The 20,454-nt window shown below is 36.8% G+C and overlaps 1 protein-coding gene across 3 annotated transcripts in view; it reads left to right on the forward strand.

The window, feature by feature from the left end:
- Positions 1–20,454, forward strand: part of Pccb (propionyl-CoA carboxylase subunit beta) — a 76,289-nt gene that overhangs the window by 30,679 nt on the left and 25,156 nt on the right. For all 3 annotated transcript variants that reach the window (XM_010625513.3, XM_010625512.2, XM_033759470.1), the window contains one exon: positions 3,595–3,703. In XM_010625513.3, the coding sequence (XP_010623815.1) occupies positions 3,595–3,703 (109 nt within the window). The remainder of the gene's footprint in view (positions 1–3,594; positions 3,704–20,454) is intronic.

Genomic DNA, 20,454 nt, shown 5'->3' on the forward strand with positions numbered 1-20,454 from the left:
TTTTTTTTTTTTTTTTTTTTTTTACTTTACCAATGTGTAGTGGCCTTCTTTATATCTTCTGATTTTGGCTTGAAATCTACTTTGTGAGATAATAGTACAGTGACTCTTGCTTTTGGATTCCATTTGAATGGACTACTGTTTTCCATCATTTCACTTTTGTTCTGTGTGTTTTTGCCAGTGAGGTGTGAGCTTGTAGGCAGTAAACAGTTGGGTTTTGTTTTTTAAAAACATTCTGGCAGGTTCTGTCCTTTAATAGGAGTATTAAGATAATTTACATTCAGGCTTATTATTGGAAGATTTGTACTAATTCTAATAGTTTTGTTTTTTTCTAATTTTTGTTTCTTTCCTAATTCTTATTTATCTATTCTTCTCCTGTGGATAGGATTCCTTTAAGTATCTTCTGCAATTCTGGCTTATGGTCTTGAATTCCCTTAGTGTATGGTTGTCTTGGAGGTCTTAATTTTCCTTCAACTTTGAAGGATATCTTTGCTGGATATAGTAATTTGGGTTTGCAGTTATTTTTTTCAGGGCTTGAAATACACTGTTCCATTCTCTCCTGGTCTTTAGAGTTTCTGCTGAGAAATATGTAGTTATTTTGATGGGTTGCTTTTATATGGGACTAGGCATTTCTCTCTTGCAGCTTCCAAAACTATTTCCATATTCTGTACCCTGACAGTTTAAGTATAATGTGTGGAGACATTCTTTTCTAGTCATTCATGTTTATGATTCTAAATGCCTCTGATACCTGGATGTCCATGTGTTTCCCAAGATTAATTTTCTGCTACTTCACTGAATAGATTCCGTGCCTTTTATCTGTAGCTTGGCACCATCTTCTGTGCTTACAACTCATAAGTCATGTTCCAGAATTCTTGAGTGTTTTGTTTATAAATTCCTATTTTTTCTTTATTAGTGTCTGACTATAATAATTTATCATCCCATCTTCTTACTCAGAAATTCAGTCTTCTGCTTGAGCCAGTCTATTGCTGAGGCTTTCCACTGGGTTTTGATATAATGTGCTGAGTTTTTCAGTTACAAGATTTGTTTTTTTCCCCCATAATCTCTATCTGTGATTCACTCTTTCATATCCTGCATTATCGTTCTTACTTTATTCAGTGGCATTTATTTGTATCCTCTTTGAAATCATTGATCACTTAAAAATTAGTCTGTCGAATTCTTTTTCCATTACTTCATTCATTTCAACATCTTTGTATTCAATTACTGAAGAGTTATGAACCTTTGGAAGAGTTATGTCTTTTTTTCATATTGTGATTCTGTGTTGAAATTTGCACTTCAAATGGGTGGATACCTCTTCCACTTTTATGTGAGGGTCTTAGTGAAAAGCCTTCTTTGAGGGCTTGATCCCTTGTTCTTTTCATAGAGGCAAAAACAAGATGTAACAATGACACAAAGACAAAGACAATCCAGATATTGAAATACAGTAAAACTGGTTAAAACCAGTGACCAATAACAATAGAAAAACTATAAAAATAATAGAGTAAACTAAAAGAATAAAAAGTTACAATAGAAAAGCAGAAAAGATGGGAAAAGAGAAAGTGAATAACCATCAAGGTTAAAAGGAAGAGAAGATCGAGAGAAAGCAGCCCAATTCAAAAACACAAATTTTGCATATTTTTCCTAATATGTGGAGTCCACAAAAGACGATAAGAAAGTAGAAGGGAGACTGTTGTTAGACAAGAGAAAGGGAATAAGAGGAGGGGAGAGGGGGTGTAAGGGCAGGTAATAGGGGATGAATATGAGCAATGCATATGATACACATTGAAACCCCTGCAAAAATGTGCAACTGGAGAGATGGCAGGGCAAGGGAATAATGGGGTTGATAAAAGTGATGAAAATATGTTATGTGCATATACAAATCTCCCAAAACGATACAGCAGAGGGACATGGTGGAGGAAAGTTGCTCATATTATGGCATCCAGGAAGCAGAAGAGAGGAGCCGGGGAAGGAGATACACACTTCCAAGTCACATCCCTGATGACTACCTCCTACCAAGTCCAACCTCCTAACAGCATATTGAATAATGGAGTAATCAGTGCACTAATAGTGCTTTCACAGTCCAAGCACCTTCCAACAGCTCCCTCTCTAAACACAAGAAACTGTTGGGGGACATTCTAGATTGAAACCATACTAAGATTTTCTCCAGTACTCTTTGACTGTGGTCCAGTTCCTTGAGGTAAAACTCGAAAAAGTGTGAGGTTCCCAGTGACAAGGCTCTGTGTTTTTATCTCTCAGTTGTCCACACTGAGCCTCTAGTAACTTGCCAATCCTGGCTCAACTTTCCTTACATCAACCCTGACTCCTGTGTTCAGACTCATGAGTTTCTGCTCTGGCAAGTATAAATTCTCTGCCTTTGCCTGTCAGGCTCCCAATTTTGGAGTGACCCAACATTCTGGATCTAGGTGCTGTTGATTTTTTTCAGTTTGTTTAGCTTTTTACTTACTAGTAAAAACTTGTTAGTTCAGTTTCCTATATGCTAGGCTAGATGTTTCAAGTTTTTTAATTGTTATAAATAATACTGCTGTGACCGTTAATGTAATCTTTTTGTGGAATAGGAAAGACCTTTCTAGCTAGATCTGTCTTAACAAGATCTCAAACAAGGAGGCATAAGAGAAAAGATTGACTAATTTCCTTAGTATAAAATGCCAACTATCCTTTAGAAAAATGAGCAAAAAATACAAACAGTCTACAGAGGTGATTATAATAAGTCATTTATTGCAGAATTGTATATTATTAAAGTACTGGAAACAATATAAGCAACCTTCCCTAGAAGGTGTTCAATTATGGTACATAATCCCGCTATACTGATATGAAATGATTTGTAAGCTGTACTGTGCTTTAAAAGAAGTGAATTTGACAGTAGGTGTGTATAAGGAAAGTGATTATGTCACAGTGAAAGTATTTGGGTTAAAAAGGAACTGTTGTATTAGACAATGAGAAAAAATTATGTGCTCATGTATGTGTGGGTCTCTTGTAAAAATAGGTAAGAGATAGCCTCATAGAGGGGCAGGGATGGATGCTTGGAAACAAGGGCTGGAAAACAGACTTTCAACGTTGTCTCCTACTGTTCTGTATAGCATTTTAAAATTATATGCCTTATCTGTGAATTAGAAACTAAAAATGAGAAGCCTGTGGCCCTCATAACACGAAAGCATTAATATTAGTCTTTAAAGTGGCTTCACTTACAGTGGTGGATATCATCTGGGTGCCTCATTTTCCTTATATGTAAAGGAGGGTGATAATAAAATCTAGCTTTTAATGACACAATTTGGTGAAGTGCTTAGAGAAGCATTTGGTGCACAGCAAGTTGTCTCAGAGTCCTGTGTTACAGTGCTCGGCAGATGAATGACACTGAGAAGTTAATGGCACTGCAAGTTAACTTGATGAGCTAGAGCCATGCAACAAAGATTTTATTTTTTAAGTAGAAAATGAGGCCTGGAAAACTTGAGTCTTTAGTCTGGGTAGGTGGATTTGATCCCCGCTATGGGTTAGCCTGCATTTCTCTTTTTGTCTGAGCAAACTCTAATCCTGAACAGCTCTGGTGATCTCAGATTGACTGTTCTGGGAATCTGATTTCAGGACACCTCCTACCTGTTTATCACGGGCCCTGATGTGGTGAAGTCTGTTACCAATGAGGATGTCACCCAGGAGGAGCTTGGTGGTGCCAAGACCCATACTACCATGTCAGGTGAGAGGCCTGAGGGTAACTATTTTCACATAGTGAAAAGAGGGGATCACTACATAGAATAGAGACATTTTCTTTTCTTAAAGTACTACTTAATTGGCAGAACTTATTTGGGAAGACTGTGGTACAATTTATTCTTTATAAATACATTGATAGAGGTAAATTTAGTATCAGATTTCTCAAATAATAGGGTATTGATACAAGGGATAATCAAAATAGATGGTAATGGTCTAAATTTATTTGTTTTTATTTTTTTCCGATACTGGGGATTAAATTTAGGACCTTGTACTTATGAGTCAGGTGTGGTGCCACTGAGCTAAATCCCTGACCCTAAAGGTTTAAATTTTAAAAATTTGTTACATTAAAAGATAAATCGCCATTAATGCCTCTCAAAATACTCCAACTTCAAGCATATTTTCCCATTCATTGTTCTTGCCACTTTCTGAAGCAGTTCTGGAAGTCTTCTTTTACGAGTGACTTTCCAAGGCTTGATCAAAAACTTGGTGAATGTTGCAGCTGAATGTTATCCAACAGAAAGGCAGGCTCATAAAAACAGTGAAGTGGGTTTGTCCTTATCCACATTTTCTGGCACTGTGTGACTTCTAGCTCTTCCCCAAAATTAAAATGACCATGAAAGGTAAATGTTTTGAATTGAATCAAGAATGGAGGCAGCTAGGAAAGCACAGTTAAGAATACTTATGAAAGAGGATTTCAAAATTTACTTGAGAAAGTGGCAAGTGATAGAGCCTCTCTGACTCCTGTAATTGGGATACCTGGAAATAACAACTTGGTGAAGAGAAAAAAAAAAAGTAGATCTCCTGGAATTAGCTGACAGACCACTGCCACTAACAAAACTAGAAACCACAGAGAGACTAGCAAAACAGAGGACAATGCAGAGAAAATAACAAAGCAGTCGTCTGGAAAGGTGACCACATTTCTTGGAGAGGGAGACCTGTCTCTAGTGACAAGAGATATACCCTGGCTTGGATGGTTGCTGCAGCTTCAAGTGAGCTCTGGAGTAAGGGTACACCTCACACACACACGCACACACACACACACACACACACACACACACACAGTTCTTAAAGCTGGGCAGGGAAAAGCAGGACTTGCAGCGTGCACAGTGATACAGAAGTGGGAATTGCCAGTGTGTTCACATCCCTAGGGCAGACATCATTGACTGAGCATGCCCAGTTGTGAAATTGGGACAGGATACAGAAACAAACACAAGAATGTGAGTGTGGAAACAATATAGGTCTTAGCAAAGATTCACTATCTCACTCTCATATCTGGTGGATGCAATACTACAGACCCTGGAAAGAAACCACTCATCAAAAACACAGGAATTTAAAATTTTTTTTTCTTTATTGGGGGATTGGGTTGCTTTTCTTTTCCTTTTTCTTTCTTTTCTTTCCTTTGCTCTTTTTTTCTTTTTCTTGTTTCTTTTCTGTTACTTTGGTCAAATTCTATTAAGTTTTATTCCTTAATACTTCACTTCTCACACCTCTTTTTTCATCTTCCTATCTTCCTTTCCTTTTTCTTTTATTGTCCCCCTTCTTCTCCTCTGTCTTTACTAGTATTACTATTAAAATTTATTAGTCAGATATTTAGTTAACTCTATGCTATCACTCTTGAATTCTTTTCTATTGTTAATTATAATAGCTGTTGCATTTAGCAGGTATTTGCTGTAGGTCAATATTTGGCTTGTTTTTATGTCTATTATAACTATAGATGTTTCTTCTGTGGTTAAAGTTGATATAGTGGTAGCTTTTATTAGTTTTTATGGAATGCCAATATTCAATATGTCTGATTCTATTACTGTTGCTGATTTTATGGCTAATGTCAGGGTGGCATAGTTGTTATTAATTGTTTTTTTCTGTATACCAATATTTGGATTGTCTTAGTGTCATGAGTAATACCGTTTCATTTCTGGAGAACTATGTGCTTGGCTAATTACACTGCTTATTACTAATTACTCTCTTCTCCCAAATTAATGGGGGTGGTTAGATTTTAAGACAGAGCCAAAGGCCTATAATCAGCCACACCCATTGTGCATCACTGAAAAGCAGACACTAAAGAGATTGCTGTACTACCAACACAGTCTTTCTACTAAAATCAACCTGCACCCTGAGCACAAAACAGCAACAGCAGCAAAAAAAAAAAACAAAAAAACAATTAGAAGACAAAAAAGCTGATCCATGGGGCATTGATAGGGAGGAAGTCAAATGCCATACAGCTTGATTTTCTGAAATGGTAAGAGTAGACAAAAACAGATAAATAAGGTGTTTGGTAAACTGAGACATGATCTGTCTAAACAAATAATGGACTTAATAAGAAAAAAAGACCAGTGAGCTTACAGAAGACACTAATAAAAAGCTAAGTGAGATAAAACAATACCAAACATGAATGGCCAACTTTGTAAAGAATTAGAATCCATGAATAAGTACCGAAGAGAAATCTAGGTGATAAAAGAATTCCATTGAAAATATGAGCAGCAGAAGTGACAGTGTCAGACATAGAAGATAGGGCTGATGCAAATAACTGTATGCTCAAAGATACCTTAAAGTGAACATGGCAAATGGATTCAAGAGCTGCTAGATAACACAAAGACTAAGATTAATTAGAATTAGTGCAAAATTAGAGGACAGCATGAATACCATAACCTGTTTTTAGAAATAATAGAAAACTTTCCAAAGGTGGGGAAAAAATTCAACATATAGATAATTGAGGCATATAGAATGCCAAATAGGCATGATTAGAAAGCAACTTCTTCACGACACAGCATAGTCAAAATCCCAGACCTTCAACACAAGGAGAGAGTCTCAAAAGCTGTTGGCGAAAAGCAACAAATCACTTTTAAAGACACTATCTAGTTACTTTTCTTGTTACCGAGACAAAATAGTGAATACTCATAAGTTAAAGGAGGAAAGGTTTATTTATTCCACAGTTTGTAAAAGTTTCAGTGCATAGTCAACTGGCTCCAAGGCAGGACATCATGGCAGAGGGGTCTCACATAGGAGAAATAGTCCATGGCAAAGTAGAGCAGGCAGAAGGAAGCCAGCGGTGAAGTAGCAAAGCAGCAGTAAACCTTCTTTCTGTCCATTACATTCTATCCAGGTTACCCACCTTTGGCAGGTAGCACTCACACCCAGTGTGGGGCAACCTTAATCCCAGCAATGCAGTCTTAATCCCTGTATCATATTCTTTTTTATTTTATTTTTTCCTTCATCACATTCTTAATCCCAGCATCACAAACGTTCAATCTCCAGTACCAAAACAAACATGGAAAAAGAGCCCCACCTATGATCACATGAGACTTTGGGTGAACACTTAGGACAAGCCATAACAGGTACCCAGTTAGAATTACAGTACACTTCTTGACACAAACTTTAAAGACCAGAGGCGCTTAGAAGTGCTTCAAGGCCTAAAAACAACATCCAACCTAGGCTGATATATCCTGCAAGATTCTCTTTCAAAATTGATAGAAAGAAAGCCAGGCGTGGTGGTGCATGCCTGTAATCCCAGAACTCAGGAGGCTGAGGCAGGTGAGTTCCAGGTCAGTCTCAACTATATATTGAGACCCTGTCTCAAAAATCCATACACACACACATACACACACACACACGCATACATACAAGTGCACCCATGCACAAAATTAATGGAGAAATAACTATTTCCATAACAAGAGCATCTTAAGAAATTCATGGTCACCAAACCAGCACTCCAAAAAATTCTCAAGGATATCCTAGGAAAAAGAATAGATGCAACTATGCCAAAAAAATTTAATGAGTATACCAGGCAGTTTGAGCAACTGGACAGTAGGAAAAATGTGGAAATCAGCCACAGGGAAGTAATGCAATAATAGGAATAAGTTGGGGTTTTTTTTCTTTTTTTTTGGGTACTGGGGATCGAATTCTGGACCTTGTGCTTGCAAGGCAGGCAGCAGAGCCACTGAGCTAAATCCTAGGCCCATAAGTTGGTATCTTTTAGTAATAACTCTCAATGTTAATGGTCTCAATTCCCCAATCAAAAGACAGACTGCCAAACTGAATCAAAAAACAAAACCCAATGGAATTCTATGTAGAAGAAACACATTTAATAAAAAAGTTTCTAGACTATAAATTAAAGACTGGAAACAATATTTCATCTAACAGGAAACTGAAAACAAGCAGCAGAAGCTGTCCTATTTTCAGACAAAATGGAATTCAAGCCAAAACTGATCAGGAAGGGAGAAAGAAGGTCACTGCACTGGTTAAGGGAACAGTTCAATAGGAAGTGATAATAAATATGCATACACACCAAACACTGGTGCACCTAACTTCATTTAGAAAAAAAAACCCTGGACGTAATAAAGCAGATAAATGTCAACACAATTATAGTAGAGAATCTTTATGGACTTAATAGATATCTACAGAGTTATATCCAACAACAGAATACACATTCTGCTCAACAGCACATGGAGCTTTTTCCAAAATGGACCAAATACTATAAAGCATGCCTATGTAAATGTAAAAGAATTGAAATTATCCTATGCACATTGCCATACTGTAGTTCAGTGAAACTAGAATCATTGGCAAAAGAAGCCACATAAATTATGGAAACACATAAAGTTTAAATCAATATTTAATAATCAGTGGATCACAAAATAAATCAGTTCCTAAAATTGGCTACCAGTATAACACATACCAGAACTTAAAAGACACAGTGAATACAGTCCCACGAGGGACTGTGGCTTATGAATGCTCACATCAGAGAAGAGTGAGCACAAATAAATAACTTAATGATATGCCTTAAGGTCCTAGAACAGAGGTGGTGAAGCAAGCTATAGCACATTCGCTACAGTGGGCATACAGAGCCCTCTGTCAGCACATGAGCCAAATTGCTCCAGCATCCCCCAGCTGCTAAGCATTGGATATTTATTTGCGATTTCAGTGTTGGCACTTTGCAATAAATAAGTGGGTTTTGGGTTGCAGGTTGGGCACTTGGTCTCTAAAAAGTTCCATTGTTGATTTAGAGAAAGCGGAACAATCCAAATCCAAAGCTAGTACCAGGAACGAAGTTGTAAAGATCAGAGCCGAAATTAATGCAATGGAAACTAAGAAAACAATACAAAGAATCAGTGTATCAAAAGAGCTGGTTCTGGGGCTGGGGATTTAGCTCAGTGGTTCTGCCACCTGCCTCACAAGCACAAGGTCCTGAGTTCAATCCCCAGTCCAAAAAAAAAAAAGCTGATTCTTTGAAAGAGTAAGTATAGACAAACCCTTAGCCAATTTTACCAAAAAAAGGAAGGAAAAGACCCAAGTGAATGCAATTAGAAATAAAAAAAGGTGAAAGCACAACTGATAGTGATGAGATCCAGTAGTTACTAATAATTACTTCCAAAAGCTGTCTTCCCATAAATTTGGGAATCCAGATGAAATGCATAGATTCCTAGCGACATGCGAATTATCACAGCCACACCAAAAAGATTTTAAAACCCTAAATAATCCCAATAATAGGCAATGAAATTGAGGTAATATATATATAAAAAAAACTCTACCAACTAATAAAAACCTAGGACCTAGTGGACTCACTGCTAAATTCTGCAAGAACTTCAGGGAAGACCTAATGACTATACTCTTTAATTTAATTGAAAGAGAAGGAGTACACTCAAAGGCATTCCTGGGAGCTAGCATTACTCTGATTCCAAAACTAAACAACGATCCAACTTAAAAATAAAACTGCAGGCCAGCCTCTTTAAAGAACATAGAAACAAAAATCCTCAACAAGATATTGGCAAGCAGAATGCAACAAATTGTCAAAAAAATATATCATAACCAAGTAGGCTTCATCCCAGGTATTCAAGGATGGTTGAACACATGCAAATCATTAAATTTAATATACCATGTAGACAGTAGCAGGGATGGAAAGTATATGATCATCACAATAGATTTAGAAAAAGTCTTTGATAAAATTCAACATCTATTTCTGGAAAATGAAGAAAATAGGTACAGAGTAAACTTATCTCAGTCTGATAAAAGCCATGTATGATGAACCTACTGCCAAGGTCATATTAAATGGGGAAAACCTGAAAGCTTTTTACTTTAAAATCAAGAATAAGACAAAGATGTCCACTGTCAGCACTTTTTATTTAATATCGTTCCTGATAAATTAACCAGAGCAATCCAGCAAGAGAAAAGGACTGTGTATAGGAAAGGAAGAAGTCAAATTATCATTTGCAGATGACATGATCCTTTACATAGAGGACTCCAAAAGTTCCACCAGAAGACTGCTAGAATTAACCAAATTCAGCTATACAGTAAGATACAAATGCAACACACAAAAGTCAATAGTATTTCTATACACAACTGATGAACTCACTGAGAAGTTAAAGTGGTACTGTTCTCAGTTGCATCAAGAAAAATTAAATATTTAGTAATTAGCCTGACAAAGGAAATGAAAGACCTCTGCAGTGAAAGCTACAGTATTCTGAAAAAAGGTGATCAAAGAGGACTTCAGGAAATTGAGAGAGATACTCTGTTTCTGGATAACTAGGACCAATATTGCCAAAATGGCTATTCTTCCAAATTGATAAACAGGCTTAATGGATCCCTGGTCAGAATACTAATAGCATTTCTCACAGAGCTAGAGAAAACAATCCTAAAATTCATATGGAACTAAAGAGACCCAGAATAGCAGAAGAAATTCTGGGCAACAACAGCAAAAGAGGAGGAATCACAGTGCCAGATTTCAAGCTATAATAGAAAGCTACAGTGATTTAAAAATAAAAACAACTGCAGGATATTAGCACAAAAACACACATGAATCAAAGGAACAGAATAGAAGATGCAGGAAAAACTCTAGGCACATTCAGCTATGTGCTCTTTGACAAAGGGGCCAATATACACTGGAGGAAATATTAATATTAAGCATGTAATTTGGAAATATATATATGCATATAAACACACACACATACATATGCAGTAGTTGATTCTAGATCCAAATCTATTACCATGTTCTAATCTAAACTCAAAATGGATCAAAATCTAAATAATAAAACAAAATGCGTAATGTACTGTAATGGAAAATAGGTAAAACTCTTGAAGACTTAGATATTAGGCCAACATTTTCCTGAATAAAACCCCAGTTGTGCAAGAAATAGCATCAGGAATCAAAAAATGGAATCACATGAAATAAAACTTCTGTACACTGAAGATGCCAGAGTGGTGAGCAGTAGAGAAAGAGCCTTTCTGACATTTGGTGTCTTGACATTGGAATATGCAGCATGAGGAACAGGAGGAGAGAAGTGTGTCCCTGGGACCCAGGAAGTATCTGAAGCAAGAATTGAAGTCCATGAGGACAACCAAGAGAGAGACTTCAACAAAAAAGGGGGAGGTGGCAGGCAACACTTTGTCCCAGAGTCTAGACTCACAGCATGGGAAGGGTGGGTTGACCCTGCAGACACACGGTGATTACTGGCAACCCCAGAGGCCTCCATGGAAAAACACAGCCGAGGAACAGAGAAGTGGACACAGTGGACTGCAGTGGCTGGTGGTTCAGATAATCACCCAGGAGAGGGCAGTTGGCCAGTAGCCATCTTCATGGGCGGCCAACTGAGCTCAGAACTCAGAACAGGTTCAGACCAGTTCCATCTAGTAAGTGGTTCCCTGTGTCATGGTGAGGGTGCCAAGTTCAAGTTGTCAGGTCAGGTAGCGAAGTTCAGGCTGGCAGGAGGCACATGGACTGATGCAGAATCAACAAATCCAATTCCAGCCTAATAGCCAGAAACCAGCTATTATTAGGGGCAACTAAAGGTCCAGGCTTGCTAGGATTATCTTCTACCCCACTATAAACCTACAGCTGTCTTGCTGGGAGTAAACAACTCACATCTGTACTTTGTGTGCCCACGTTGTGTACCATTGACAGCAGAAACACATCTTGAATTGGACCTTTTGAAAATTTTTTCCTATTTTCTTTTTTCCAGTTTTTGTTCTGTTTTGTTTTTTCTTGATTGATTTTGTTTTTACACAAGTGTGAACAGTTTCTAGTTTGTTGTGGTTGTTCTGTTCTATGTTTTTTTATTTCTTCCTTTCTTTCCCTCCTGTCTTCAACAGTTTCCCAAAGTTTGTTTGATTTTTCCTTTGTCCTTCAGCCTTGCTTCTATTTCTCTGCCCGCCCCCAGTCTATTTTAAATCTTCTCCCCTTAGGGTAAAATCACCATATTCAGGGCTTATTTATTGCATACAATTTTCTGGTTCATTCTAGATTTTGTTCTATAACCACAAATCTAAATCATGGGGTTTAGGTGGCAAATTAAGTTACCACAGTTTGTAATTTTTCTAGGCTATTTTTATTGTTGATTGTACTACTTTAGCCAAAGTGACATAATTGTGCTAATCAGTTGTTCCTAGAAGACTGAGATTGCCTAAGGGTATTACAAAACAATACAGGCCAGTGCCAAAGAACTTGGGGCTGGGCCAATTAGGCAGAAACTTCTTATCCCCAATAAAATGAAGAGGTGTGGTCTCAAAACAGATTCAAAACCCAAAATCCAGCTACACTGGGAAGAAACCTCTGAGAAGTAATCATTTCCTAAGGGTTCTGAATTCTGGCAATAAAGCTACTCACCATAAGCAGTCTACAAACATCAACCCACGAATTAAATAATAAAAGAAAGCAAGAAGATGCTTAAACAACATGCAGTTCCCCAGACTTTCAGCTCACCAAAGGCAAACCTAAGGGGAAATGAAGTGGAACAATCCAAAAGCCACCTACCTGACACTCTGAAATGATAACCATGAAAATAACAAAGTGATGAATGAGGCTCTAGAAAAATTCAAAGCAGAAATCATTTCTCGGATAACTGTAGAGATAGTGACCAGAATGAAAGACATGCTTAGTGATTCTAGATTAAATCAGAATTACAGATTAAAACAAAACAAAACAGGAAAATGATGGAAACCATGAACACCCAGCATAGGATAGAAATGGAATCCTTGAAATAGATTCAAAGAGCTATCCAGGAGATTAAAAATTCCATTGAAAGTATACACAGCAGAATGAACCAATATGAGGACAGAATATCAGATATAGAAGACAGCATTGTGGTTAGTGATCATGAAAAGAAAGAGTTCTTAAAAATAGCAAGGGATCTTGAGCAATCAATCCAGCAGCTGCTAAATGATGCAAAGAATAAGGATTGAAGACAATGAAAAAGGAGATAACACAAATGACATAAAAAACATGTTCACAGAAGTAATGGCAGAAAACTTCTCCAACAGGGAAAAAGAATTTGACATATAGATAAGTGAGGCATATAAGATTCCAGTTAGCCATGATAAAAAAAAAATCTTCCCCAAGGCATATAATAGTCAAGATTCCAGAAATTCAACACAAGAACAGAATATTAAAAGTTATTTAAGAAACAAATCACCTATAAAGGAAAGCCCATCAGAATGACAGACTTCTCAGTACAAACCATCAAGTAAAGGAGATCTTGGAGTGAAGTATTTCAAGCTCTAAATTAAAATAACTTGCAACCCAGAGTGATAATTGGAGGCTAATGATACCTCCAATTACCTGACCAAGGGTAGGACAGCAGGATAATAAATGACAAGACAAGATCTAAATGGAGGGCCCAGGGTGGCCAAAGCTCTTATCAGGCTAAGACACTATCTCCTGGAAATTGCCACTATTGAACACACAGCTTCCTGAAGGGGTAAGGGATAGTAGAGGGAACAGTGGAATAGAGAACACTGACTCAAGGGACCTAGAAACATGGGGATAAAACATTCTTGTAAGAACAGCTCATAGATTAATGGTAAATTTGTTTCTTCCCATTGATTAATTTTTGTCTTTATAGGAATTTTCTATAGGAGTCATGCTGTCCATAGCTGCACTTTTTTCTTGCCACCCAAGACCTCACAGTATCATGGATCTTTGAGACCTTTGCTGTAACCAGTGGTATGGGGAGTTGTTCCTTTCTCACATACTAATTGCTGCCTCTACAGCAAGCTATTGTGGGCCACACTCAGACTTTTAATATGGAAAGTCAACTTATGAATTTATAGTTCATTCAGGGTGGTCTCCATCATGGATGTACCCTGCGAAGCTGTCTTTCAAAATTTATGGAGAAATAAGATGGTTCCATGACATAGAACACCTGAGGAAATTAATGAACAAAAACTCCACTCCAAAGTGCCTTGACAGATATTGCAGAAAGAGATATAAGGATTGCAATTCCATGAACTCAAACAGAATGAATCCACTAGGTGAGGCAAGAAATTAGAGGAGGAAAGAGGGGAGCCAACAACAGGAAAATAACATGACTGGAATACGTCCATATATACTGGTTATAACCATCGATGTTAATGATCTCATTTCACCAATCAAAAGAAACAGATGGGCAGAATGCATCAAGAAGCAAGATCCACAAGGTCCCAAGTTTGATCCCTGGTACAAAAAAAAAACCAAAAACCAAACAAACAAAAAAAACCCAAAAAACAACAAAAACCAAGATCCAACAATTACACTGCATACAAGAAAAATATTTAATTGAAAAACAAATTCACAGACTCAAAGTCAAAGGATGAAAAACAATATTCCGTCTGACAGGAACCTGGAAAAAATCAGAGGTAGCTATTCTATTTGCAGCCAAAGTGGATTTCAAGCCAAGACTGATCAGAAGAGACAAAGAAGGTCCAAATGGATATGAAAAACCACATAAGAACTAATACACTTATATATGGTGGACCTCAATATTCCACTGTCACAAATGGATCAACTAGAAAAATATCAGAACAAATGGACTTAGTAGATTATCTACAGAGTGTTTCACCCAACATCATGAGAATACACATTCTTCTCTAACAGCACATGGGACTTTCTCCAAAACAGATCACATAGTAGCTCATAGAACATGCTTAAGTAAATACAAAAGCATTGAAATTATCCATAGTGCAATAAGAATGGAGATTAATGGCAAAAACCCTCCACAAGAGCTTCATGAAAATATGGAAATTAAACAATACCCTCCTGAACAACAGTGGGTCACAATGAAATTAAAGAGATTAGACAGTTTATACAATTAAATGATAATGCCAGTAGGACATACTGGAATTTGTGAGACAACAATGAAAGCAGTCCTACAAGCGAAATTTAGAGCAGTTAGTACCCATATCAGGAATCTAGAGCAGGCTGAAACCTGATGTTGAGCCTCAAACGTATAGAAAAAGCAAATCAAGCCCAAAGCTTGTACAAGGAAGGAAATTATAAAGATCAGAGCAGACATTAATGCAATGGAGAGTAAGAAAACAGTACAAAGAATGAGTTGAAGAGTTGGTTCTTTGAATGATTAAGTAAAACTGACAAATCCTTAGCCAACCTTATTAAAAAAAAGGAAAGTAAAGGCTCAGAATCCATGTAGTCAGGGATGAAAAGGGTGAAATCACAACAGATTCTGCAGAAATCCAGAAGATCATCAATACCTACTGTGAGAACCTGTATTCTAATAAGATGGAAAATACAGAGGAAATGGACAGATTCTGAGACACAAATTACCAAAACTAAAGATATAAAAATTCCAAATAAACCAATATCAGCTAATGAAATTGAATAATTAAAAATCTACCAACAAGAACAAAAAAAGCCCTGTCCCTGATGGATTCACTGCTGAATTCTACAAGATACTTAGAGAAGAACTATTGCTGCTACTTCTCAAACTCTTTCATGAAATTGAAAGGGAAGCAATATCCCAGATTCATGCCTGGAAGCAAGCATTACTTTTGATTCCAAAACCAGAGAAGGATCCAAAAAGAGAACTACAAGCCAATCTCTCCCTAATGAGCGTAAGTATAAAAATCCTCAATAAGATACTGACAGGCTGGGGATTTAGCTCAGTGGTTCCGCTGCCTGCCTCACAAGCACAAGGACCCAAGTTTGATCCCCGGTACCAAAAACCCAGCCCTTGGGAGGCTGAGGCAGGAGGATCGCTGTGAGTTCAAGACTAGCCTGGGCTACATAATGGGTTCCAGGTCATTCTCAACTACATAGTGAGACCCTGTCTAAAAAAGATACAAATAGAATGCAGCAAATTATTAAGAAGGTTACACACCATGACCAAGTTGGGTTCATCCCAGGGTTCAACATACAGAAAATCGGTAAATGTGTTATACTATATTAACAAAACCAAAGACAAAAACTATAAGATCATCTCAATAGAAGCAGAAAAAGCAAGGTGTGACACCCATTCATGATAAACACCCTACAGAAAATTGGAATAGATAGTGTTTTCCTTGATCTGATAAAAGCCATCTATGACAAGCCAACAGCCAACATCATACTAAATGGACAAAATCTGAAGGCTTCCACTCTAAGGAATAAGACAAGGATGTTCACTGTCGCCACTATTCAATACAGTTTTGGAAATATTAGCCAGAGCAATTAGACAAATGAAAGGAATAAGGATAGCAAAGAAAAAAATATTCAATTATCATTACTTTAAGATGACGTGACACTCTACATAGAAGACCCCAAAAGTCCACCAAAAGACTTCTGGATTTCATAACCAAATTTAGTAGTGTATCTGGATACAAAGTCAACAATCAGAAATCAATGGCCTTCCTGTGCATGAATAACAAGCTGAGAGAGAGACTAGGGAAGCAATACCTTTGAGGCGCGTTTTAAAAAATGAAATCTAGGGATCATTCTAATGAAAAAGTAAAAAACTTTTACATTGAAAACTACAGTACTCTGAAAAAGGAGATCAAAGAGAAAATGGAAGAATATCCCTTGTTCTTGTTAGGAAGAACAAATATAATGAAAATGGCCATACTTTCAAAGTTGTTATACTGATTTAATGTAATCCTGATCAAAATTCCAACAACATGTCTCATAGAATTAGAGAAAATAATCCTAAAGTTCACTTGGGATCAGAAGAGACCTAGAATAACAAAGGCAATCCTAGGCAATGAAGACAAGGCAGATGGCATCACAATCCCTGATTTGAAATTATACTACTAAGCTAGTGTGATTAAAAACAGCATGGCACTGACAAAAAAAAAAAAGAAAAAAAAATACACACACACACACACACACAGACCTGAAGATGAGTCGAACAGATTAGAAGATGCAGAAACAACTCCAGTCATACTCAGCCACCTTCTTTGACAAAGGAGCCAAAAACCTTCACAGAAATAAGGTAGCCCCTTTAATAAATGTGGCTGAGAAAACTGTCTTTGCAAGTGCTGAAGATTAAAACTAGAGCCCTATCTTTGACCATGCACTACACTAAAATCAGACCTGAAGATGAGTCGAACAGATTAGAAGATGCAGAAACAACTCCAGTCATACTCAGCCACCTTCTTTGACAAAGGAGCCAAAAACCTTCACAGAAATAAGGTAGCCCCTTTAATAAATGGTGCTGAGAAAACTGTCTTTGCAAGTGCTGAAGATTAAAACTAGAGCCCTATCTTTGACCATGCACTACACTAAAATGGAAGTGGAAAGAAGATCTAAATATTAAAACAGAAACACTAAATCTGCTGGAAGATAGAATAGGTAGAACTCTTGAAGACATTGGTGTAGGCAGTGACTTTACCTCAGTCTCACAGGCACTATCACAAAGAATCAACAACTGGGATCTAACTTACTAAGTTTTTGCACAGCAAGAGAAACCAACAGAATGAAGAGACAACCCAGTAGGGGAAAATTTTTTTACCAGCTCTTCTTCAAGGGACTATTATTTAGAATATATAAAGAACTCAAAAAAATCAGATCCCCCAAATTTAAAGACCCAATCCAAAAATGGACCTTTGAAATGAATAGATACTTTTCAGATGAAGTAGTAACAGCAAATAAATATATGAAAAAATGTTCAACATCTCTGATCATTCAAGAGATACAAATTAAAACAATGCTGAGATTCCATCTCACTCCAGAAAGAATCATTCGGCTGTTATCAAGAAATCAACCACTAACAAATGCTGAAGGGGCTGAGGGGAAAAAAAAGAAACCCTTCTCTACTGTTGATGGGCATATAGACTGGGGCAACCACTGTGGAAATCAGGGTAAAGATTCCTCAAAGAACTAAAACTGGAGGTTCCATTTGACCTAGTGATTCCCCTTCTTGTTATCATCCCAAAAGAATTAAAAGCATTCTGGGCCAGGGATTTAGCTCAGTGGTACTGCCACCTCACTCACAAACGCAAGGTCCTGAGTTCAGTCCCCAATACCCCCGCCCCTTGCAAAAGCATCCTACCACAGCAATACATGCACATCCATGTTTATAGCAGCACAGTTTGCAATAGCAGCCTTGTTTGTAATTGTAATCTTGGAAACTGCCCAAATGCCCATCAACCAATGAATGGATAAAGTAGTTGTGGGGTTTTGTTTTGTTTTTATAATACAACAGAAAACTCTGGCGTAAAGAAGGATAAGCTTGAGATATTTCTAGCTAAATGAATGTACCACGAGACTATACTTTTAAGTAAAATAAGTCAGACACATATGTTTAAGTACTGCATTGTTTCTCTGGTATGAGAAACAAAGTGGAGTAAGGACTAAAATGTACCCTAGACATTGGGAGGAGGGAGAAAAATGTTCAAATGAGGAGAACAAGGGAGCGGGGAAGGGAGGGATGAGAAAGAAATGGAAGGATAAAACGGAAATGAAGTTTTTGTATATGGGGAGTGGAAGAGGGGTGGGTAGGGATGGGGGAAAAAAGGAAGAAATGGGATGTGTTATGTGCAGGTACAAGTTCCTTGAGATGAATGTGATCATTATGTATATCTAAAATGTACCAATACATGTTTCGCTTAAAAAAACAAAGCTATCAGAGTGAAGAGACAACTTAAGAGTGGAAAAAAAATTTTTGCCACCTATACTGTAGAGACAATATCTAGAATATATAAAGAATTCAAAACAGCCCTAAAATAAAATGCTCAATCAAAAAATTGGCAACTGATTGTTCTTAGAAGTAGAAATGGCCAATAAATCCATGAAAAAAATGTCTAAAATATGTAGCTATTAGAAAAATGCAAGTTGAAGCAAGATTGAGAATCCGTCTTACTCCAGAAAGAATGGTTATTGTCAAGAACTGAAACAGTAACAAGTGCTGGCAAAACTTCTGGGGAAAAGGAATCCTTCTGCATTGTTGGGAATATAACTAGTATGAATACCATGGAAATCAGTATGAAGATTCCCCAAAATTAAAACTTGAAATTCTACTCAATATAGCTATTCCCCTTCTAGATATTTTTCTAAAGAGTTAAAAGACTCTTGGGCTGGGAATGTAGCTCAGCAGCACAGTGTCTGCCTGGCAAATGTGAGTTCCTGAGTTTAATTCCCAGTGCCAAAAAATAAAAAATAGTTAAAAGACTTCTCCTGCATAGCCATGTTTGTAGCAGCACAACTATAATAACTAAATATTGAAAGCAGCCTATATGTTCATCAACAGATGAAGAAATAAATACACAATGAACTATACTCTACTATAAAGATAAATTTGAGTTAATTGTAGGAAAATGGATGTCATTTTATGATATTAAGTGAAATAAATGAGACAGCTTAAATATGATAGAATTTCTCTTACATGAGAATTCCAAAGTATAAATAAAGAGCAAAATAAAAAAATAATTGGAAACAAACAGATCTTACGCATATGGGAAGGGGACCAGAAATGGAGCAAAGAAGAAAGTAACGGAATGAAAAATGAATTAAAATATTAGGCACATGTACCAGTTCCATGTGATGAATGCAAACATGTACTAATAAAAACAAAAAAAAATTTTTTTAGAGAAAGAAAGTCTTAGAAGTCATACAACTCTGAATTTAAAAAAATGGCAAGAATGATGTGTTCAAAATGGAGAGTATTGTGAGAGAAATAGTGGTAATGTATCTTTTACTCTAATGTATTTTTAAAAATTGAAATATTAAACATTTTGTGTGCTGAGGTTTGTGGGTTGATTATAGCGAAAAGACTTTGTTGCTAGTATGGCGATCTCTTTAGTTAGTGTCTATTTTTTAGTGACATGCTGGGCGTGGCTAACTGTAATCCTTTGCCTTTGTCCCAGGATCCAGTCAACTTTGTTAATTTGGGAGGAGAAAGTCCAATGTTACTGTCTTTCTTTTTTTGATACCAGGGATTGAGCTCGGGTCCTTGCACTTGCATGGCAGGAAGCAGAACCACTGAGCTAAACCCCTGGCCCCTAGAGTCCACTGTAATTGGCCCAGCACCTAGTTCTCTAGAAATGAGCCATAGTAGTGTTGATGACATAAAGACAATTCAGATATTGGCATACAGAGAAAACTAATTAATAGCAACAACTATGCCATTTTGAAGCAGCAACAAAATGAGCAACAATAATAGTCAAAGACTAATTGAATATTAGCATACCATAAGAACAAGTACAAATTGAGATCTGTAATTATAATATGTAGACAGACAAACCAAATATTAGCAAACAATCTACTAAATGCAACAGAACTTAACCACCATTAACAATAGGAAAGAATTCACAAGTGATAACATTGGGTTAACTATATATCTAAAGATTAATAAAGCCTAATAGGAAGGAATATTAGTAAAGATAGAGGGGGTGGGAAATGGGCAAACGAAAGAAGTAAAATTTAAAAAATTAAAAGACGAGAAGGTGAGAAAAATGAGATAAATGATTCTATTAAGGAGTAAAAAAATTTAAAGAATTTGACCAAAGTAACAGAAAAGAACAAACAAGAAAAAGAAAAAAGAACAAAGTAAAAAAAAAAAAAAAAAAAAA

The sequence above is a fragment of the Fukomys damarensis genome, unplaced genomic scaffold, assembly GCF_012274545.1.
Source record: "Fukomys damarensis isolate Sample0158 unplaced genomic scaffold, DMR_v1.0_HiC HiC_scaffold_37, whole genome shotgun sequence".
NCBI lineage: Eukaryota > Metazoa > Chordata > Mammalia > Rodentia > Bathyergidae > Fukomys > Fukomys damarensis.